We start from the raw sequence: 22,948 nt of genomic DNA on the forward strand, positions 1-22,948 counted from the left end.
AGGGTCCTGCAGGGAAGGGACAAAGCCCCCCGTGCCTCGAGGTCATTGCCCCCCTGCCACGGCCACAACCAGCTGTAGGGTCATGGTGCAAGGAGTGGTAAAACCCCGGTGCAAGGAGCTCCACCATCCCCGTGTGGTCCCAGGCCAAAGGGATGCAGGATCCTGGTGCAAAGGGATGCAGGATCTTGTTCCAAAGGGATGCAGGATCGTGGTGCAAGGAGCTCCATGATCCCTGTGTGGTCCCAGTCTAAAGGGATGTAGGATCGTAGTGCAAAGGGATGCAGGATCCCAGTGCAACGAGCTCCACAATCCCCATGTGGTCCCAGTCCAAAGGGATGCAGGATCCCGGTGCAAGGAGCTCCACGGTCCCCCCTGTGTTCCTGACGAAAAGGGATGCACCATCCCGGCTCACGGGACTGCACAACCCGAACACAGCGCTGCCTTCACCTCCCACCCCATCCACATTTTTGCGGTGGAAACACTCACTTTAGGGGAGGAAAAAAAAACATTTTTGGGGAGGACGCCCCCCCCTTTTCAGGAAGGAAAGCGCCAAGCCCGAACTCCTGCCGTGGCCGGGCGGGGACTACAAGTCCCGGCAGGCGCGGACTGCAGCTCCCGGCGTGCCCGGGGCCGGCGGAGCGGAGCGAGGGCAGCGGAACGGGCCGCGCCGGGCCGGGCGGGCGCTGCTGCTGCCCTCCCTCGGCACGGGGCCGACCCGGGCCGAGCCGAGCCCAGCCGGGCCGGACTGAGCCCAGCCCAGCCGAGGAGCCCGACCGGACCGTGCCGAGCGCAGCCGAGCCGAGCCGAGCCCAGCCGGGACGAGCGGAGCCGAGTGAGGCCGAACCGAGCCGAGGAGTCGAATCGAGCGCAGCCGAACCGACCCGAGCGGGGCCGAACTGAGCTGAGCAGAGCCGAGGAGCCGAACCGAGCCGGGCCGAGAGCAGCCGAGTGAGCCCGAAGAGACCCGAAGAGACCCGAACCGAGCCGAGGGGCCGAACCGAGCCGGGCCGAGAGCAGCCGAGCGAGGCCGAGCGGAGCCGAACCACTTCGTTTCCTCGCCGTTCCCCACGGGTGAGTGCGGGGCCGGGGGTCCCGGGGGGTCCCGGGGGTCCCCGGGGAAGGGGGGGCTCGGCAGCCGCTCAGCGGGGCCCCCTCGGCTCGGAGCCCACCTTGTGGGGGTGCCGGGGGGGTGTTGGGGTGCTCCCCGCTGTCCTGCGCCATCCCGGGGCGCTTTGAACTCGTAGTTGCTTTTTTTTTTTTTCCCTTATTTTGCTGTAAAAAATCGTCCCCCCCCAACCCCCGGCCCCCCCCCCCCCCCCCCGCTCCGTGCCTCCCTCGCCCCCGGCAGCGGCCCCAGGGAGGCTCCAGCCCGGCTGCTGCGGGGCGCGGGGGTTTTGGGGGTCTCCAGCAGCTCGTCCCGGTGCCCTCTCCCAAAAGCCGGTGGTCCCAGGGGCTGTGAGACCCCCGGCAGCTCGAGGGGACCTGCTCGAGTCGCCTTTACCATCGGAAACCCCCCCGAACACGGTGCTCCACGCGTGGGGAAACTGAGGCACGGATGCTCCGGGTCACCCGTGGGGGTGCCTGGCACCCCCCGGCTTGGGGGACGCAAAGTGGGGACCCCTTTTGGGGTCTGAAAAGATGGGAAGATTGGGATACCTCGTGTCACACGGCTTTTTGGGGGGGGTCACCAAGAGGACACACAGCGTGTCCCCCCCTCCCGAGGAATTTGGGGGGGGGGAATAGAGGGGGCTGCCCCGAACCTTCAGCCGCCGATTAATGACATTCATGAATTAATTGCGAGGCAGGAAAGGATTACGCAGCCCCCAGAGCTTCGGGCAGTCAGATGATGGGGGAAATTTCCTTAAAAAAAAAAAAACAACAACAAAAAACCCCAAAAAAACCCAAACAAAAAAAAAAAAAAAAACCCGGAAAAAAAAAATTAGAAACGCCGAAGAAAATCTGGTGGTTATTGTGCTCGTGTAAGATAAATAAATAAGCCGGTGCGAGTCCGGGGAAAGCAGGGCCCGTTTCCAGGAATCCCGGCGTGTTGCCGGCCCTTGGGGCACGGGGGGAGTTGGTGTTTTTTATATAACAGAGTCCGGCAGGCAGCGAAGGGAGGGTTTGGGGGGGGTTATTTTTTTCTTTCCGCCCCCCCCCCCCCTTCCTCTGTACTTCCCTGCCATGTTTGCTTGGCTTCATGCACGGCTGCTCCGGCCGGAGCTGGGAATGGGGCCGGTTTCTCCCAGCCTGCGCTCGCTCACCTGCCCGCAGGAGGGATCCGGCGTGGCCAACCCCGCTGGGGAGCGCTGGGCATGTGGGATTTGGGGTGGTTGGGTTTGGGGGAACACCCACATTGGGTGGTGGGGGGGGGGGGGGGGTCAGAGCCCGGTGTTTTCCGAGGGATGCTGGCTTCGCTTCCCGAGGGATGCCGGCCCCGCGTGTTTTGTGTTTTAGGGATGCCGGCCCCGCGTGTTTTGTGTTTTAGGGATGCCGGCCCCGCGTGTTTTGTGGTTTATGTTTTGCGTTTTAGGGATGCCGGCCCCGTGTATTTTGTGTTTTAGGGATGCCGGCCCCGTGTATTTTGCGTTTTAGGGATGCCGGCCCCGCGTGTTTTGTGTTTTAGGGATGCCGGCCCCGCGTGTTTTGTGTTTTTTCCGAGGGATGCCGGCCCCGCGTGTTTGTGTTTTAGGGATGCCGGCCCCGCGTGTTTTGTGTTTTAGGGATGCCAGCCCCGCGTGTTTTGTGTTTTTTCCGAGGGATGCCGGCCCCGCGTGTTTTGTGGTTTATGTTTTGCGTTTTAGGGATGCAGGCCCCGCGTGTTTTGTGTTTTTTCCGAGGGATGCCGGCCCCGCGTGTTTTGTGTTTTAGGGATGCCGGCCCCGCGTGTTTCGTGTTTCACGTTCTGCGTTTTCCGAGGGATGCCGGCCCTGCCTGCCCGCCCTTATCAGTAGGAAACTGCAAACTGCGCCGGGGTGGAGCTGGCTGCAGCGGGGCCATCCAGCATCCGGGTGTTTGGGATGGAGCCGTGATTCCAGCCAGGGATTTTGTTGGTTTTTCCACGCTCTGTGGGCGCCGAGCTTGCGGCACGGGTGTGTTCCTGGTCCCCCTGCCCTGCCCAGGGCTCCCTGTTTTCCTGGAAGTGCTGTGGGCAATGGCACGTGGTGGGTCACCAGAGCAGGGGGGACATTCCCAGGGCTGAGGGTGGGGTGGCCTGAAAAAAAAAAAAAAAAAAAAAAACAGGGAAATGGGGCTGGGGAGGCCACGCTGGGGGTGTCCCCCCAAAAAAAATCCACAGTGCTGAGGGGAAAAACATCCTCGGAATGGGGAGCTGGGGGTCTGATGTGATGGGATCTCATCCCTGGATTGATGTTTCTCCCTTCTTCCTTGGGGTGTAGATGGCAGGGATGGAGCTGCCACACCCCTGTCCCCTCTGTGGGGACAAAAACTCTCATCAGGAGATTTTGGGGTGGTTTTAGGGGGCACCTGAAGCTGGAGTCGCCTCAAGGGAGCTGTTTTGTGAGTGCCCTGTGTGGGGTTATCCCATATCCCGGACAAAGAGGAAGCGGACGGGGGCCAGCAGCAGTGTCCTGGGCGTGGGGCTGCGGCCTGGCAGTGCCACCACACGTCCCTGTGGCGGCCGTGGCGGTGCTGGCAGCTCTGTGACAACTTCCCAGACCCCTGTTTGATCCCAGGAGGATCCCAGGGAGCCAGCGCTGGGTGTTTGACACCCCCATAAAGGAGCAGAGGGTGCTCAGGGGTGCCAGGTGTGCTGTCCCCGCCCTGGGGTGGCCTTCCCGTGGTGGCAGCACCTCCGTGAGCTTTTCCAAGCCGTGTGACGCTGGTGTGGAGGCAGCTGGGGTCACACTGGTGACTCCGTGGCCGTTGTCACCGGCGCTGTGACACTTGGGAGGGTGGAAGGGGGGGGATCTCTCCCTGACCACGCAGGGATTTTGTGCCCATCTCCTTTTCCTCTCGCTGGCACGCCCAGGAAGAGCCCCGGTGGCTCTTCCCTCACCCTTTCCAAATTCCTGTCCCTCCTCCTGGCACTTGGCTTGTGCTTGGAGCAGGTTTTCCCTGCGGATTTGCCTGCACATCAGGGGTCCCCTGACGAGGAATTCCCAGGAATGGGGAGTCCCGTGCTCCGGGATGAGCTCTGGGTGCTGCTCCTCGCCTTCCCGGGAGGCTGAGAAAACCAGGAATGGGGGATGCTCCGTCTCTGGAGGCCCAGGGGCAGTTCTGGGGGGGGTTTGGGTTGGGGGGTGCTGCAGGAGTGTTGGGATGGGCACCGTGGGATGATCTGCAGCGGGTGCCGGGTGGGATCACCCGGCCGGGCTCACCTGGGAAGGGTTCAAGGTCTCCCCGAAGTCCCTACAGGTTGTGCCACCTTATCTTTAAAGCCTCTTCTAGGAATTGCCCCCGGGGTTTTGTCACCTTTCCTCGGGGCGCTTTTGGCTCCAAACAAACTCCCCACACCCTGAGCTCTGCCCGGCTCCCCTCCTTTGGTTAAATGGGTGCAAATTCCGGATAAACCTGAAACTCCCGGCGTGGGGACGGCCGGGGGGGTTCTTGGAGCCCCAGGGACAAGCGAGGGCAGCAGCGCCGGCTCCTGCCCAGGCCCTCAGGATTTTGGGGGTGGGAATATTTTGGTGGAGATGAGGAAGGGGTCTGCATCCACCTGGCACACGCTGGCCAGCATTTCCCTGCCAGGTGAGGGAGGGAGCCGGGTGCCAGCGGGTTTGGCTGAGCATTTTGGGGAAACGGGGCAGGCGAAGGAGAAATCCCAGCCTGGTGGAGGGAAAAAAAAAAAAAAAACCAAAAAACCAAACCTCTGGGCTCCTGCACGGGTCCAACCGGAGCAACGTGCCCGGGAGAGGTGGCACCGTGCCAGGCCAGGGGCTGGGCTGGCAGCGGGGGCTCCCGAGGGAGCAGTTTGACCTTGAGGGAGCAGGAAAGCGCCGGGCTGAGCCTGGCAGGAAGGAGGGCACAGCACAAACCCCTGCGGAGCGGGTGAGCGGCGCTGGCCGGGCACGGGAGGCGATGCCAGGGGGGGACACGGCGAGCCCCGGGCTGGTTTGGGAGGGCAAGGCAGGGGCTGTCCCCAATTTGTTTATTCCTGGGGCTGCCGGCCCTGGTTACACGAGCTCTGCCTCCACCGAGCCTCCGGGTGCTGGGGGCTGGACACGGCGTATTTATAAATATTACCTCCTTGCAGCAGCATGGAGCCCGCAGGGAGGGAGGGAGGGAGGGAGGGAGGGAGGGAGGGAGGGAGGCGGTGCTGGGAGTGCCTCTGGCACTGGGAGGAGGACAGGGGGTGGCCACTGTCACCTTGTGCTGGTGGCAGGTGGCACCGTGAGCTTGGGGCGCCTGGAGCTCCTGGGCTGGTTCTGGCGAGCATCGCCAATTTCTGGGTGGTTTCTCCCCAATTTATGGGATGATTTCTGCCCACTTTTTGGGATGATTTCTGCCCCTTTTTGGGATGATTTCTGCCCCTTTTTGGGATGATTTCTGCCCCTTTCTGGGATGATTTCTCCCCCTTTTCTGGGATGATTTCTCCCAACTTTCTGGGTGGTTTCTTTCCACTTTCTGGGATGATTTCTCTCCACTTTCTGGGATGATTTCTCTCCACTTTCTGGGATGATTTCTCTCCACTTTCTGGGATGATTTCTCTCCACTTTCTGGGATGATTTCTCTCCACTTTCTGGGATGATTTCTGCCCACTTTCTGGGTGGTTTCTCTCCACTTTCTGGGTGGTTTCCCTCCACTTTCTGGGGTTTCTCCCCCCTTTCTGGGGTTTCTCCCCCCTTCCTGGGATGGTTTCTAGGGTTTTGGGGCGGGTGGTGGTGCTGTCCCAGCCCCCTGGAGCGGTGTGTGCCCGGCTGGATCCCAGCTGTGGGCCGGGGTGTGCTCTCCTGCCAGTTCCCCTGATTGCTCATTTATGCGGTTGTTTCAAAAGGCCAACACCCAAATCGCCCGGAGTGACCCCGAGCCGGGCCGGGGCTGCGCTCCCTGCTCTCCTTTCCCGGGATGTGCAGCAGGACCTGGAGCCTGCCCGTCCCTTCCAAGGTCACCGCGGTCCCCTCCTCTGTCCGGATTAATCACCACGCCCGGGCTGGTGCCTCAGCCCATCCTCCTGCCTGTTCACACTTTTATTTTTAATTGCTGCCGTGGAGGGGGCAGCGGCTGTGAATTCCCAGCCGGGTCAGTCGGGCAGTGATGTTCCCACCAGGGCTCTGCAGCTCCTGCCCAGCTTTGTTTGGAGGGTCTGGCCCCTCCGTGGGGGGGGGGGGTCCCGGGGGTCCCCCTGCCTGTCCCTGCACCCAAACCTGGCCCGGAGTTGCCACCCTCCCCCTGCCGTGCCCAGCTGGGTGATGCTCGGCAGCCATCCCCGGGCTGTGTGGGTTTTTTGGGGTAAAAGAGCGGATTTTTGGGATGGAGAGACGCCAGAACAAGGCCGTGTGTGTATTATTAACCCCTTAAACGGCTGCCAGGCCCAGCTGTGCTCTCCTTCCCATACCTTGGCACCACCAAGGGGGTTTCTAATGGACCCTGTTAATTCACTGGCACAAAGGACACACAGCCCTGCGTGCCGTGATGCTTCTCCCTCCACCCATTCCCTGACCCCTCCTGGGTGGGCCAGCCTTACCTGGCTCTTTGGGGCCAGCCCTGTTAATGTTTTTCCCGTGTGGGATCCCTCGGCCTTTTCCAGGCTCGGTGTTTAATGCCGGGCAGGGAAAACATTTGGCCTCTGACCCCAGCGCCTGTTAACAACGTCCCGCTCCGCGGTGCTGACATGCCGGGGCTAAAAACAGTCCTGGTGACTCAGTGCCTCGCTGCTGCTGTCAACTGACCCCGCCGTGGCTCTGCCAAGCCCCTCCTCTGCCTGCTCCTTCTGCCTCTCCGGGCTGTGAGCTCCGAGTGTGGGGAAGGAGCCCCTGGATGGGGCTGGGATGGTTCCCAGGGATCCCAGGAACCCTGCCCCACACAGATCCTGTGTGGAAGGAGCCTCTGGATGGGGTGGGATGGTTCCCAGGGATCCCAGGAACCCTGTCCCACACAGATCCTGTGTGGAAGGAGCCTCTGGATGGGGCTGGGATGGTTCCCAGGGGTCCCAGGAGCTTTTCACACAGGGATCCCAGGGATCCCCACACAGCTCCTGTGTGGAAGGAGCCCCTGGATGGGGCTGGGATGGTTCCCAGGGGTCACAGGAACCCTGCCCCACACAGATCCTGTGTGGAAGGAGCCTCTGGATGGGGCTGGGATGGTTCCCAGGGGTCCGAGGAACCCTGCCCCACACAGCTCCTGGGTGGAAGGAGCCTCTGGATGGGGTGGGATGGTTCCAGGGATCCCAGGAACCCTGCCCCACACAGCTCCTGTGTGGAAGGAGCCCCTGGATGGGGCTGGGATGGTTCCCAGGGGTCACAGGAACCCTGCCCCACACAGATCCTGTGTGGAAGGAGCCTCTGGATGGGGCTGGGATGGTTCCCAGGGGTCCGAGGAACCCTGCCCCACACAGCTCCTGGGTGGAAGGAGCCTCTGGATGGGGTGGGATGGTTCCAGGGATCCCAGGAACCCTGCCCCACACAGCTCCTGGGTGGAAGGAGCCTCTGGATGGGGCTGGGATGGTTCCCAGGGGTCACAGGAACCCTGCCCCACACAGCTCCTGTGTGGAAGGAGCCCCTGGATGGGGCTGGGATGGTTCCCAGGGGTCACAGGAACCCTGCCCCACACAGCTCCTGGGTGGAAGGAGCCTCTGGATGGGGCTGGGATGGTTCCCAGGGGTCACAGGAGCTCCCCACACAGCTCCCGGGTGGGCGATGATCTCCCCACCCAGCATTGCTGCTCTCTGGGGTTGGAAATGGGCTTATCCTCCTGTTTTCCCACCCATCCCCATCCCAGAGGCAGGATGGGGTCTCTGGAGCCTGTGGCCAGTGTCGGTGTTGGATCAGGGTTTCCAAGGATGGCCCTACTGCCAGGTTTCCCTGTTTGTGGGGAGGAATCCTGCAGGAAGCCCCCTGTCCTGCAGCTCCTTCCTGGAGCTGCCCACCCCGGGCATTCCCAGGGAGGTGAGCTGAGCCCTGGCACCGAGGGTGCCCTGTCAGGCCATAAATCACCCCGTGGTGGCCTTGCCAAGGGTGGGCGAGTGCCCCAGGGGGCAGCTGGGGCTGCTCCCAGCTGGGCAGGGCCAGGTGGGTCCGGCTGCACTCCTGGCCTGGCTCTGCCTCTCCCTGGAGGGAGCACGGGGACGTGGTGCAAAGCACCCTGGGGTGTCCCCAGCACTGTCACACAGGTGTCCTTGTGGCACGGCCACCCTGGGGACCAGCTGGGAGTGCTGGAGGGACCCCAGGTGCTGCTGAGCTGTGTGATCATCACACAGTGGTGGGGGACCTTAAAGGCCAGCTCATTCCATGGGCAGGGACACTGAGGGTGTTCCAAACCCTGTCCAGCCTGGCCTTGGACACTCCCAGGGATCCAGGGGCAGCCCCAGCTTCTTTGGGAATTCCATCCCTGCTCCCCACCACCCTCCCAGGGAACAATTCCATCCCAATATCCCAATCCATCCCTGCCCTCTGGCAGTTTGAAGCCATCCCCCCTTGTCCTGGCACTCCAGGCCCTTTTCTCTCTCCATTTTTCTTGTCAGCTCCCTAAACTTTGCCTTTCCCAGCCTCTTTTCCACCTGTAATCCAGGTGCTTGCTTTGGGCACACGGAGGGTGAGGGACCCCTGCGTGCCACATCCCCTGGAGTGACAAGGGACAGCTTTTGCCCCTGTGCATTTACAGAGGTGTCCCTGCAGCCCCCACGGGAGCACACCCAGCCCTGTCTCCTGTCTCCTGTCCCCGCTGGCAGCGGCTGCATCAATTTTTCCACGCTTTTTCTCAGCCCTGTTGCTCGCTCCTGTGCTGCAGGGACAAAAAACAAGCGGGTTTGGAGGAGGTTTTTTTTTTGCAACTTCTCCCCCCATCTGCACCCCATGTGGCTGCTGAAAATGAGGAACACGGGGCTGGCCCAGAGCGAGGGGGGGCTGTGACCTGGTAGCCCTGGCACCTGCAGGGTCCCCAGTCCCCTCTGTGACCTGGTGGCCCTGGCACCTGCAGGGTCCCCAGTCCCCTCCGTGACTTGGTGGCCCTGGCCACCTGCAGGGTCCCCAGTCCCCTCTGTGACCTGGTGGCCCTGGCACCTGCAGGGTCCCCAAGCCCCTCTGTGACCTGGTGGCCCTGGCACTTGCAGGGTCCCCAAGCCCCTCCGTGACTTGGTGGCCCTGGCACCTGCAGGGTCCCCAAGCCCCTCCGTGACTTGGTGGCCCTGGCACCTGCAGGGTCCCCAGTCCCCTCTGTGGCCTGGTAGCCCTGGCACCTGCAGGGTCCCCCAGCCCCTCTGTGATCTGGTGGCCCTGGCACCTGCAGGGTCCCCCAGCCCCTCTGTTCTGCACCCGGGTAGCCCCAGCCTCGCTGTCCCCTGTCCCCACACAGCAGGGTGACAGCAGAGCCCGTGCCCAGGCTGGGACACACAGGGGGTGGTTTTATGGGTGTGTGATGAGGTGACAGCTCGGTGACATCAGAGCAAACCCTGGGCTCGGGGCTGCCTGTGCTGGGGTCCCTCGTGTCCCTCCCCGCACCCCCCCCCCCCCGTGTCCCTCCCCCCCCCCGGCTTTGAAAACGAAAAACCAGGAAGGAAGGAAGAAGGAAGGAAGGAAGGGGAGGCTGGGCTGGCCCGTGGCGAGCAGCAAAGCCGTTTTCACTTCTTTCTTCTCCTTTTCCTTCTCGCTGCCCCTCAGTTCCCAGCCCAGCTGGGGTTTGGCCGGGTGCACGGTCCCTGCCCTGTCCCCCCTCCTGTCCCCGCTCCTGCCTGGAGCTGCTGATGGATTTTTCCGCTCCTAAACGGCCTCGATCGACCGGGAAATGAAGCACAGCAGGGGCTGGGGCCCCGTGCAGTGACTCTGGGGGTTCTCAGAGGGGTGGCAGGAGGTGCGTGGCACTCGCAGGGGCTGCGCTGGCCGTGCCTGGCGGGCGCCCGGTGCCACCTCCCCTGGCAGGGTAACGCGATCCCCGGGGCTAAATCTGGAAAATGCCTGCGGGCAGCTTGGGTTTCTCAGCCACACCTGAGCCTGGGGGACACTGGTGTGGCTCCTCCAGGTGTTGTGTCCCTTCAGGTGGCACTGGGTGCCCCCTGCCCAGCTCTGTCACCAGCCTGGCCCCCCCGGCGTTGCGGGGCAGCGCCCGATGTCCCTCCGGCACGTGCCAGCGGTTGCTGAGCAGCCACCCCCGTGTCACCACCGGCTGTCACCGCAGGGCTGAGGGACAGCTCGGCGCTCTGGGAAGTCCTGGGGGGGGGGCTGAGGGAGGGCTGGAGCAGCTCTGGGGATCCTCCCGCCGCAGCCACCACTGGGGCGTTGGGTTCCTGCTGGTACAACACCCCCGGAGGGAGAGCGAGGAAGGGCCAGAAATAACCGTGCCGCTGAGCGGCCGCAGGGACATTTGGAAGGGAGATGCATTCCCTGGCTGCGGCCCCGCCCTGGGGCCGGGGGTGCTGCTGGAGCGCGGCTGCAGCCCGCACAGCCCCGTGTGCCGCGCTGCCCCGGGCTGGAAAAGCGGAGTCAGCTGTGCAGAGGGGCTGGGATCATCCAGATTTTCCTTCCCTTTCAACCCCTCTGTCCCCTTCCCAACTGCTCCGTCTCCCACTCCAGGCCTCCCACCGCTGTGGTGCCTCCCTGTGCACCAGGATGAGCCTGGGAAACCTCTCGTGATTTTTCTGTCTCCCCACCCTTGCCTCTCTCCTGCCTCTCCAGCTTTTTCAAAGGGTTCCCAACTGTCCCCAAAGCAGGGAAAAAGCTGGAGAATTGATTCTCGTGGGTGTTGCAGCCTCCAGGGATGAGGCTGGCTTGGGCTCTCCCGGTAAGAACCAGTCTGGGGCTCCCACTGGTGCCGGGATTGCTCTGGTTCAGTGGGAGAACCACTCCCAGGAATAACAGGATGGAGCTGCCATTCCATGTGCTCTTCTGGCTGTCCCCATGGATCAGGGGAGGGTGGGATGTGTCCCCAGCGTGGGACGTGGGCCCCACGTCCCCATCCTGTCCCGCTGCCGCCCTCCTGCCGGGGCTGACTCAGAGCGAAAGCAGAAGCTGCTCAGCATTTTGGGGGGCGGGGGGGAAGCCAAGCAGAACCAAAGGGGTTATTTTAAACCTGACCTAATTTCCCCCCTCTCCTCACCAAGCCAAGCCCTGGCCACCCTTCCCCATCCTCATCCTCATCCTCATCTTCTGCAGCTCTTCTCGGGGAGCTTTTGGCTCTCCCACCCCCCGTTTTCTGGGGGAGTCCTGCAGCCAGGCTGGGTGGTGGCACCGGGGCCAGCAGGGCTCAGTGGGTGCTGTGCTGTGGGTGGCTGTGCCTTGGCACCCTTCCTGTGACACCCACGAGTGCCAGCCCTTCTCTCTCGCCCTTCCCTTCATGTTTGGGGTTGTACATCCCCCGTGGGCACCAGCCGTGGGTTTCCCCCTTGGTTCAGCCTTGGTTTGGGGTTGTAAATCCCCCGTGGGCATCAGCCGTGGGTTTCCCCCTTCATTCAGCCTTGTTGCATCCTCTGGGGCTCTCGCTGGGGTCTTTTCCAGGGTTCTGTTTCCCACCCCCGTGCCCTCCTCCAGGGCTGTTGGTGCATCCCCCTGAACGAAGCTCCAGTGGACCGCTGTCCCCGGCTCTGGGCTCCCATCCCCCTCCGGCCAGGCCACCACGGCTAATGAATTCCCTCCCCTGGCCGCTCGATAGCTGCTCTGGAGCTGTGTCACCGCGCTGCGCTGCCTTGATTTCATTTCCCCTCCGGGTAACGCGTGGCACCGGCTCCGGGTGAGGGTGGCTGCCACCGCCGAGGCCCCTCCGTCTCTGAACTCGCATTTAAACAGCAAAACCCTCCAGATTTCTCTGGTTTCCCCTCCCTGCCTGTTCCCCTCGCCGCTTCTCCTTTGCCTCGGGATGCTCGGGATACGATGCTGCGCTCCCGACCCCTGCAGCACCTCCCGCATCCCAGCCCCGCGTGGGAAAGCGGCCCCGTGGAAAGCCCTGGCGGCGGTGGCTGGGGCGGCTCCCCGAGCCCCGGCATCCCCCACCCTCCGCGGGCCGCCGTCCCCTTTGTCCCGGGGAACAAGGGCCGGTCTGTGCCGGGCGGGGGCCGCTGCGGTTCCCCCCCGTCCCCGCGCTCGCGTGCGGGTCCCGCACAGAGCCCGCCTTGTTCGCCCCGCGCCGGAGCCGGGCTTTGGTTCGGCCTGCCCCCGGCTCCTGGCACCCGCCGGGCCTTTTCTTCCTGCTCCTCCCTCGCTTTCTCTTTCCCTTTCGCTCCCGGGCTCGCTCTGGGTTCGGCGGTGTTTGGGAAGTGGCTCCGGGGTGAGTGCACCGTGCTCCATCGGGGTTCCCGTCCTGCCACACCCTCATTTCCCTCCTCTCCTTGTCAATCCCAGCTCTGGCCACCCTTCCCCATCCTCATCCTCAGCCTCATCCTGGATAGTTTTCCCTTCTCTAGAGCTTCCTGGGGGTGCTTTTGACTTTCTCAGCCCTGTTTTCTGTAAGGACACAGCTGGGAGGAAGGGGTCTCACAGCCAGGCAGGGTGGTGGGACCAGGTCCTCGTGCTGTGTGAGAGGAGGGCAGAGCCACCCAGCCCGCCCTGGGATGATCCTCCTGGATTAGTCACGAGCCAGCGTGGGCGCTCTGGGATGTCTCTCCGTGCCTCAGTTTCCCTCGCCGTGCCTCAGTTTCCCCCGCTGTGCAAGGCTGTCGGTGACGTGCCGTGTCCTCCTGCCAGGGTGACCTCCGTGCCGGGCGGGCTCGTGGCCGGCAGCCCCGCGTGCCACCATGGCGTCCCGCATCGGGCTGCGGATGGAGCTGATGAAGCAGCAGGCGCAGCAGGAAGCGGAGCGGGAGCGGGTGCAGCAGCAGATGATGATGAGCTACATGCAGCAGCAGCGCATGCCCGTGGCCTCCAGCCCTGCCATCAACACCCCCGTCCACTTCCAGTCCCCGCCGCCCGTGCCCGGAGAGGTCCTCAAGGTACCGTGGTGTCCCCCCCACGCGGGTCTGGCACGGCCCACGGGGTCCCTGATGGGTTTTGTCCCCGCAGGTGCAGTCCTACCTGGAGAACCCCACCACCTACCACCTGCAGAAGTCTCGGGACAAGAAGGTCCAGGCTTATCTCTCCGAAACCTACGGGAACAAGTTCGCCGCCCACGTCAGCCCCGCCAGCCACTCTCCCAAGCCACCGCCGGCCGCGTCCCCCGGCGTCCGGCCCGGCCACGTCCTGTCCTCCTCGGCGGGCAACAGCGCTCCCAACAGCCCCATGGCCATGCTCAACATCGGCTCCAACCCCGAGCGGGAGGTGAGGAGGTGTCACCGGGCTGCTGGGGACACGCGGGGTGCGGGCACGGGCAGAGGAGCCCACGGGCACTTGTCCTTTTCCCTTTCAGTTCGACGAGGTCATCGATGACATCATACGCCTGGATGATGTTTTGGGCTACATGAACCCCGAAGTCCACATGCCCAACACGGTGAGTTGGGGGGGTGACAGGAAGGGGCTGGACCCGGGCGTGCCACAGCCCTGTCCTCGCAGCTACAGAGGTGGCACAGAGGGGACCTTGTGCCACATCCCTGCCGCGGTGCCTTGGTGGCAGCCCAAGCCAGCCTTGCCCCTGGAGACAGCAACACCCACAAGAATCAGCTCTCCAGCTTTTTTCCGCCTTGAGGGCAGTTGGGAACCCTTTGAAGAAGCTGGAGAGGTGGGAGAGGGCCATGGGGAGGGAGCAAGGGTGGGGAGATGGGAGAGCCAGGAGAGGTCTCCCTGCCAGGAGCTTCCCCAGAGCAGCACTGTGCTGGCTCATGTGGCAGCTCGTGCCTCCAGTGGGGTTCATCCCGCCCAGCCCTTCTCAGGTGTGATTCACCTGCCCTATTTTAGATGTTGGCCATGGGAGGGGATCAGCTGTGCCCTTTGAAGTCCTGTTTTCTTTTCTGCTCTGGTGAGAGCTGCTTTAAGGAGCTGGGAAGACAATTCCACCTGCCCAGCTGGGCGTGATCCCGGCGCCCAGCCCTGCGTGGAGCTAACCCAGCTGTCCCTCTGCTTTCCAGCTGCCCATGTCCAGCAGTCACATGAATGTCTACAGTGGGGACCCGCAGGTGACGGCGTCACTCGTTGGTGTCACCAGCAGCTCCTGCCCCGCCGACCTCACCCAGAAGAGAGAACTCACAGGTACGTCCTGGCCCCAGAGCGAGTGACAGAAATGGGGCTGCCCTGTCCCCATGGGGGTACGGGGGCTCCAGTGCCAGCCCAGGTGCAGCCTTGTCCCCTCCGGGTGACACCGTGGGTCTCTTGCAGATGCCGAGAGCCGAGCCCTGGCCAAAGAGCGCCAGAAGAAAGACAATCACAACCTGAGTGAGTTCAGCTCTGCCTTTCCCCCTCCTGACCCCACAGCCTTTCCCCATCACTCTCCATCCTCATTCCCGCTTCCCCTGAGCTGCGTCCCCCCTTCCCATCCCAGCTGACCCTCAGGAAAGACCCCCTGAGCCCCTCCTTCCTGGCTGTGCACAGTGGGGTACAGGAGGCACCCCGCTGTCCTCCCAGGGGAGATCAGACCTGCTGGGCCAGGGATGGAGCAGGGTTGGCTCCTGCGCTTCCTCATCCCGGGCTCCCCAGAGGGGGTGAAGGAGGGGACGTGAAGGACGCGTGGGAGGGACACGGAGCCTTCCCTGCTCCTGCTGCCTCCTCACTTCCACCCCTCTCCTCTCGCCCGCAGTCGAGAGGCGGCGAAGGTTCAACATCAACGACCGCATCAAGGAGCTGGGAATGCTGATCCCCAAAGCCAACGACCTGTACGTACCCGTGCCCCCTGCAGGACTGGGATCACTGGGGGCTTCTTGGGTGGTGGAGGGGTGAGGGGCCACGCTGCTGGCACCCAGCTCCGTCCCTTTTTCCATCCTGGGTGACAGGGACGTGCGCTGGAACAAAGGGACAATCCTGAAGGCGTCCGTGGACTACATCAAGAGGATGCAGAAGGACCTGCAGAGGTCCCGGGACCTGGAGAATCACTCGCGGCGCCTGGAGATGGCGAACAAGCAGCTGCTGCTCCGCATCCAGGTGAGCTTCCCTGGGCTCTCCCCTGCCTCTGCCCCACCCCAGCCCCAGCAGCCCCTCACTCCTGCCCCGCCGAGGGCGTGGCCGGGGCGTGTCCTGCTGTTTTTTTGGCTGGGAAGCCAGCAGGAGTGAAGTCTTGAGACAAACCTGATGTCCGAGCTCACTGCAGCGTGCCGAGCTTCGCATGGATCACCACAGATCTTCCAGGGGCTCCTTCTCAGTCCGTGCCACCTCCGTGCATGTCCCCGTGCCGTGTCCCCGAGTGTGACACCCCCGCCAAAGCCCCTCTGTGTCCCCTTGGCAGGAGCTGGAGATGCAGGCACGCGTCCACGGGCTGCCCACCTCCTCGCCCTCGGGCGTCAACGTGGCCGAGCTGGCTCAGCAGGTGGTCAAGCAAGAAGCCAGCGGGGACGAGGGGACCCTGGAGCCACTGCTGCCACCCCCGGACCCCGAATCGCAGCCGCAGCCGGCGCTGCCCGCGCCGCCCCAGTCTCCCTATCACCAGCTGGACTTTACCCACAGCCTGAGCTTCGAGGACGGCTCCCAGGGCTTCCCGGACAGCGCTTCCTTCCCATCCCTGTCCAAGAAGGAGCTGGACTTGATGCTGATGCAGGACACGATGCTGCCGCTGGCCGCTGACCCCTTGTTCTCGGCCATGTCCCCGGAGGCCTCCAAGGCCAGCAGTCGCCGCAGCAGCTTCAGCATGGAGGACGCGGACATGCTGTGACGGGGAGCTGCCAGGGCAGGGGCTGCAGCACCAGCTTTGGGTGGGCAAGTCCCAGGACACTCCTGGCAGGAGGAGCCCGTCCCGCCATGCACTTGAACCTCCCCAGGAGTACCTTTCTCTATGCAACGGGGGCTCGGGTCGGGTGCCACCGTGTCTTTCGCAGCTTCTTTTTGCCAGCACCTTCCTGGCTTTGCCGTGGCGCTGGCCTGACTGCAGATTCCACAGCCTGGGCGTGACGTCTCGGCTGCTTTTGCCTTTCAGCAGAAGCCTCCTGGCCTCACCCCCTTTGCCGGGGTGGTGCCGCGGAGCCTCGAGCCCCCCGGGACGATGCTGCGAGCTTTGTGTCCTGTTTGGTGTCTCCTCCGGGAGCCTTCATCCCCACCGAGTCTTCCCCAGCCCCTGGATGCTTCCCAGTCCATCCAGTTCCCCCTTCCTGGGAGCACCCGCTGCCTCCGGGGTCACAGGAGGGCGACAAGGTGTTAATTAGCACGAGTTCATTAACACGGCGCCGCCGGGGGTGTTGTCTGCAGGTGGGTGTTGAAGGTATCCAGGACACCTGGAATGGGGGGGGGTTGATGCTCCACCAACCCCCTGTTGTCACCCCCACCTTGTGGGGCAGCACCCAGCACCCCAAAACCTCCGGGCAAGGCTGCCAGGTGACCCCTGAGTGTCCTCGAGATGTCCCTGCAGTGTCTCTGCCCCGTGACACCCCCAGCTCTTTCCTGGGAGGATAAAAGGGTTTTACACTTGTGTTTTTTGGGGATACTTCTTCAAAGTCCTGCCCCGCGTGGGCGTGCAGCTCCAGGGAATGGTTTGTGCCAGCTGCTCCCAGCTGGGAATTCGGGGGTGGTTCCTCTTCCCAGTGTCACCAGTTTGTCCCGCAGCTGGGGAGCTGCTCTGGGCTCTGCCTCAGGTCCTGACTTCCCAACCCAGCTGCAGGCTGGGAGGGAGCTGGGAAGGGCGGGATGGAAAATCCTCCGCGGGTTTATTAAAGGGAGGCTGGAGAGGAGAGGTGACCCCTTGGTGATTGTCCCCCCCCCTCCCCGGGCTGGGGGGTCACTCTGAGCCCCCCCATCCTGGAGCTGGGTGTGCTGGGGGGACAGAGGTGCCCCGTGGGGGCAGGATTTGGGGTTGGAGGTGGGGGACAGCCCCACAGAGGGTTCTGTGGGACGTGAGGGTGCGGGGAAGTGCAGAAGGTGGGGAGGAAGAGGGAGGAGGAGTTGGAGCAGGGCAGGGAGCAGGAAGGGACCCGAGGGGACACTGGGTGAGCAGAGAGGGGCTCCAGGTGCTCACCTGGGCACGAGAAGGATCCAGGAGATCTGAGAGCTTAAAGGGGCTCTGGGCTGGAGCTCTGGGGGTGTTCACAGGAGGCCTTGGCACCCTTTGTGTGCTGCCATCAGTGCCTGGAAAGAGAATTGTCCCCACCAGGGTCACCCCTGGCCGCGCTGGGGACCCGTGGGCGTGGGAGAGCCACGGATCTGTGCCCTCCAGAGGGGCTGGGTGGGCGCTCCAGGGCATGAAATTTGGATTATTGTGGCTTTAGGGTGCCCGTGGGCAAGGCCTGGCCACTGCTCAGCACGAGATGTCTCCCCTGGCTGTGAGTAAACAGTTGTGGATTATAATTACTATTTTTTTTTTTAATCTTTTTGGGAGTTACGTTTGTTTTTTTCTTTTTTTTTTTTTTTTTTTTTTTTTTAATGCACTGTGCTCTGATTAAAAAAAAAATTTTACTACTGTTTTATAAATAAATGTATAAAAGAATGAACTGGAATGGAAGAAGAATCATTAAAAATATATTTATTTACAACACCCTGGAGCGTGGCAGCTTCTTCTTTGTCCTGGAGGCTGGATCAGCATCACCTCAGGGTTCTGCAGAACCCCTCTGGGTGTTGGGACCCCTGGGCCAGGCAGGTTTTGGGGATTCTCCTGCCCAGTGCAAGGGGAAAAAAAAAAAATCTATTTTTCTATTTTTAAAGTGTCCTGCTGAGCCTGTGCCTGGCAAAACTTATCACAAGTCACATCTGCAGCCCCTCAGCCACGTGCCAGGTTCCCACTCCCCTCGGTGCTGGTGTTAAACACACACAGGAGGGGGAAAAAAGCAAGAAAAATCCACCTTAAATTAGACTTCCCAAGCTGGAAAATCACAGGGGTTTATCTTGGAAACTTTATTAAAAGGAGAAGGAGGGGGAAAAAAAAAAAGCGAGAAGAGGCTGAAGGTGGTGAGGGGGGGAGAAGGAGCGAGTGGTTCCAGACACTTTGGAGAGAAAAAAAAAAATTAAAAAAAAAAAAAAACAACTCCCTGATTTGATTTATCAGGGGAGTGTGAGCACTAAATAGAGAACAACGCCTGAAGTGTGAATTATTTCCTATATTAACACAGAGAAAAACTGATAGCCTTTTCATGTCAGGAGAATAGCATGTGGGGAGGGAGGGGAGCCAATGACATTGTTCCAGCTCGGGCTTTGCTCACTCTTTATCAGGCTGAGATCAAAATTTATTCCCAGGATGAGGCCTGCGGCCCGGCTGAGGCCCTAGAGATTTTTAAGGGCCTAATTAAGAAAACAGGATGAAAATGGCGAAATAAGAGGGCAATTTACTTCTTGCAGAATAGGGAGATCAAATCAACTTATGAGCAATTAATGTGCACAAGGAGAGAATAAAGGGATGCCGGGATATGGAAGAGGGGCCTCATTTTAATGACAAGCTCTGGTGTTGGCATAGAGGATTACTCTGAAGGTCAGATGGAGATTGAAACGACCTTGCAGATTCTTAACCCTCCTTCCAATTAACAGAACCAACTCAGAAATGCAAAAGACCCCGGCTCGGAGCGCTGTCATCCCTTTATGTGCTGCAGGGAGCAGTGGGGAGGGGGGGAAAATAAAATTATAAAGGGGAGAGAGAGAGAGAGAGAGAGGACGAAAGGGGCTTTCCTCGGCTTCCACTGACGGGAGAGGAGGCTCTTAATTACAGTCCGTGAGCCGCCCACGGAAAAACCGAGTGGAGAGAAAAGGGAGAGAGGGAGCGCTGGGGGCCGGGGGGATGAGTCGGTGCCGGGCTCTGCGTGATGGGCGGGCTGGGACGGACTGGGAGGGACTGGGAGGGACTGGGAGGGACTGGGATGGACTGGGAGGGACTGGGAGGGACTGGGACAGACTGGGACGGACTGGGAGGGACTGGGAGGGACTGGGAGGGACTGGGATGGGCTGGGACAGACTGGGATGTGCTGGGAGGGACTGGGAGGGACTGGGATGTGCTGGGACGGACTGGGATGGGCTGGGAGGGACTGGGACAGACTGGGATGTGCTGGGAGGGACTGGGAGGGACTGGGATGTGCTGGGATGGACTGGGATGGACTGGGAGGGACTGGGAGGGACTGGGACAGACTGGGACGGACTGGGATGGACTGGGATGGACTGGGATGGACTGGGAGGGACTGGGATGGGCTGGGACAGACTGGGATGTGCTGGGAGGGACTGGGAGGGACTGGGATGTGCTGGGACGGACTGGGATGGGCTGGGAGGGACTGGGACAGACTGGGATGTGCTGGGAGGGACTGGGAGGGACTGGGATGTGCTGGGATGGACTGGGATGGACTGGGAGGGACTGGGAGGGACTGGGACAGACTGGGACGGACTGGGACGGACTGGGATGGACTGGGATGGACTGGGATGGATTGGGATGGGCTGGGATGGGCTGGGATGGGCTGGGAGGGACTGGGAGGGACTGGGACGGACTGGGAGGGACTGGGACGGGCTGGGAGGGACTGGGATGGGCTGGGACGGACTGGGACGGACTGGGAGGGACTGGGACGGACTGGGAGGGACTGGGATGGACTGGGAGGGACTGGGACGGACTGGGATGGACTGGGACGGACTGGGAGGGATGGAGAGAGCCGCGGGATCGGGACAGCTCTGAAGCCACCGCAGCGGGAGGGTCCTGGTCCCACGCCGCCCCCGGCGCTTTTCCCAGTTTCGGGGCTGTTGCCGTGGGAAGGAGGAAGGATGGGGACACCGGGAGCGGCTGGAGGGGACCCCGGGATGGGGACACGGGGCCGGGCTGGCTCGGCGAGGCTGCAGCGGGGCTGAGCAGCCACAAGAGAGAGCCCGAAGGTTGCGGAGGAGCCGGGGCTGGGCGGGACGCGCGGCCCGAGCGGCGGCGGCTCCCGGGGACGGGAAAGGGGCGCTCCCCGCGGCTCTGGGGTGCTCCCGGTCCTGGGCACGCTGGTTTGGGCTCTCAGCCCCCACCTGCAGAGCTGCCTCCAGCCCTGGCTGCGACAGCAGCAGGAGCTGGAGCTGCTGGAGCTCACCCAGAGGAGGCACCGGGATGCTCCCAGGGCTGGAGCCCCTCTGGGAGAGCTGGGGGGGCTCACCTGGAGAGGAGAAACTCCAGAGAGAGCTCAGAGCTCCTTCCAGGGCCTAAAGGGGCTCCAGGAGAGCTGCAGAGGGACTGGGGACAAGGCCAGGGAATGGCTTCCCACTGCCAGAGAGCAGGGATGGATGGGATACTGGGAATTGGGAATTGTTCCCTGGCAGGGCGGGCAGGCCCTGGCACAGGGTGCCCAGAGCAGCTGTGGCTGCTCCTGGATCTCTGGAAGTGCCCAAAGCCAGCTTGGAGCACCCTGGGACAGTGGGAGGTGTCCCTGCCCATGGCAGGGGGTGACACTGGATGAGCTTTATGGTCACTCCCAACCATTTCAGGATTCTGTGTGGGAACAGCACCCTACAAACCCCAGCTCTCCCTGGTAGCCCATACTGGAATTTGCTGGGGATTTGCCCAGTGGGGCTGACACCCTCCCCAGGCGGGAGCAGGGATGCTCTGGGATGCAGCCACACCCCCTGTGCTGCTCCAGGTTTAAGATCTGGGGTTTTTTTTTCAGTTATTTCGTGCTCAGACCGGACTTTCCTGGAAGCAGAGATGTGTGGAAAGAGAGCTGGGACTTCCCAGCAGCAGCCTCTGGATGTGTCTCCAAGCCTCTCGCCAGTGACAAGTTGTTTCTTTCTCCAGCCCCCTCACAAATCCTCATTTCCAGCTGTTTCCCAAATCCCTGAGCGTTTTCTGCAGAAACCTTTCTTGGGGCGGGGGAAAAAAAAAAAAAAATCTTTAACATAACAAGGATGGGTTTGGTTCTTGGAGGAGGAAGGAACGAGCAGGAGCCAAGGCACCCCTGGGCACCCCTGGAGGTGATGTGTGGCCAAGCCCTGGATGTGTGAGCAGAGAGCAGCATCTCAGGTCTCGGTGTCTCTGTGTGTCAGGATGACCCCAGGATTGTAAAAGTCCTCGTTCTCCCAGCCCGTGCAGCCAAAGAAGAAATCTGAATGCGCAGGGTCGCATTCTCAAGGTTGTTCATTTTCCCTTCTCTAGAACATTCTCTCTCTGCCCTGCTGAGCTCTGTCCAGCAGCTCGGCCATGGCATTCTGTCTGCCCTCAGGGCAGTGTTCACATTTTATACCAAAAACTCCGTGTGCCGTGGTTACAACAACGTGCCAATGTCTGCCATTGATGTTGGACAGTGTGTCTGTGCCTGAAACCAACAGAAAAGTGTCACCAGCACAGCGAGACACGGAGGGCAAGGAGAAGGAAAAGGAGGTCAGGACACACCCAAATCCCTCCATCTTGTACCCCTTGAACCCCATTCTAAAAAAGCCCCAAAATTCCACTTTTTCACCCTGTGTTAATTCAACTACCACACTACTCAAACCCTTGTGGTTTGTAATTCCTCACACAGAGCTGGCAGTTTTTTCCACGGGCTAAAATGGAACCCACAGGTGTTTTTGACTTTGTGCCAGGGTCTGCGAGCCCCCTGCCAGGGTCTGGAGACAGCCAGGGCAGCCAGAGGGATGTTCTGGGCTCCGACACAGCGGAGAGGGAAAATCAAGGGGTTTCACCCCAAACTCTCTGAACTCATCCCCAGCATGAGCCCAGCATCCCTGGCACGGGCCAGCCCAGCCCTGTGACCAGGAGCCATTCTCTGCCTCGCTGCTGAGTTTTCCTTCTCCCACCTCTTCCTTTCCTTCCCCTTCTGGCTCCCCCCGAGCCCTTTCTGCCATTTGAGCCCTTCAGCTGCTCCTGCTGCTCCCTCCCCACCTGAACCCAAACCCGAGGCCCCGAGGCCTCTCCCGGGGTTGTTGTGGCAACGGCTGGGATGAGGTCAGGAGCAAGGGATGGCTTTTTCAGGTGGCCTTGGCTCCCAGAAACCAGAGCAGCTCCTTGCAGGGAAATCTTTGCCATGAAGAGGGAGAGGCTGGAAAAAAAAAAAACCCTCTGATGCTTGTCCAGAAACTGATTCCAAAGAGAAGGGTCCCTGGCTGAGTCTCTGGCTGGGGAAGGTCTCTCCCTGGGTGTGTTTGGCCTGCTGTTTTTCCATCAGCAGCTTTTTAGGGATTGGGGAGCCCTTGGGAATTTTTTTTTTTTTTTTTTTTTTTGGGGGAGCCCTCGCTCCTGGTTTAAGGCTGGGAGGATTCCTGGAAGAGGCCGTGTGCTGTAAGCCAAAGAACTGTGGGGTGAAGGATGGTGGAGCTGGGAAGAGGGTGATGGATGGGCTGCAAAAAGGCCCTGGGAGAGGGAATTGAGGTGCAGCTGGAAGGTTCCTGCCTCAGTTTCCTCAGCACCCAGGTGAGGTGTGAGTGACCTGGCCCTTCCCTGGGCTGCAGCCCCGTTCCCATGGGATGCAAACTCCCCCCACGAGCACAAGGCCAGCTCGTGGCTGGCTCTGAGTGTGTCAGACCCAGCTCGGGGCACTTTGAGGCGCTGGGAGAGGCTCAGTTCTGCCTGCCCTGTAGATCTGCAGCAATCTGCAGCCCCGAGTCTCCTCCGGAGCCAAACGGCCCCGCTCCAGCAGGCCTGGCAGGGCTGGGATGTCTGCCAGGGCAGCTCTGGCCCCACAGCCTCCCAGCCCGTCTGGATTTGCCGTTCCTGCCCGGATTTACAGCCCCGGGCGCTGGAGCAGCTCCCGGCTGGAGCTCTGAGCACGGTCCTGCCGGGGTCGGGGCACAGGGCCACCAGGACAGGGGACAAGGGCCACTGGGGTGGCCAGAGCAGCAGCAGCAGCCCAGGGCACAGCTCAGGGGGTGCTGGGACCCCGAGCAGAGCCGGGCTGAGGGCAGCAGTGCCTCGATTGCCC

The 22,948-nt window shown here is 61.9% G+C and overlaps 1 protein-coding gene across 1 annotated transcript; it reads left to right on the plus strand.

The window, feature by feature from the left end:
* Positions 1-499: 499 nt before the first annotated feature.
* Positions 500-17,637, plus strand: TFEB (transcription factor EB). The gene is made up of 9 exons (XM_053964109.1): positions 500-1,071; positions 12,786-13,030; positions 13,101-13,355; positions 13,444-13,524; positions 14,099-14,219; positions 14,346-14,402; positions 14,764-14,839; positions 14,957-15,104; positions 15,406-17,637. The coding sequence occupies exons 2-9, from the start codon at positions 12,836-12,838 to the stop codon at positions 15,826-15,828; spliced, it is 1,356 nt and encodes a 451-aa protein (XP_053820084.1). The 5' UTR covers positions 500-1,071; positions 12,786-12,835; the 3' UTR covers positions 15,829-17,637.
* Positions 17,638-22,948: the final 5,311 nt, after the last annotated feature.

The sequence above is a fragment of the Vidua chalybeata genome, chromosome 24 (genome assembly GCF_026979565.1).
Source record: "Vidua chalybeata isolate OUT-0048 chromosome 24, bVidCha1 merged haplotype, whole genome shotgun sequence".
Classification (NCBI taxonomy): Eukaryota; Metazoa; Chordata; class Aves; order Passeriformes; family Viduidae; genus Vidua; species Vidua chalybeata.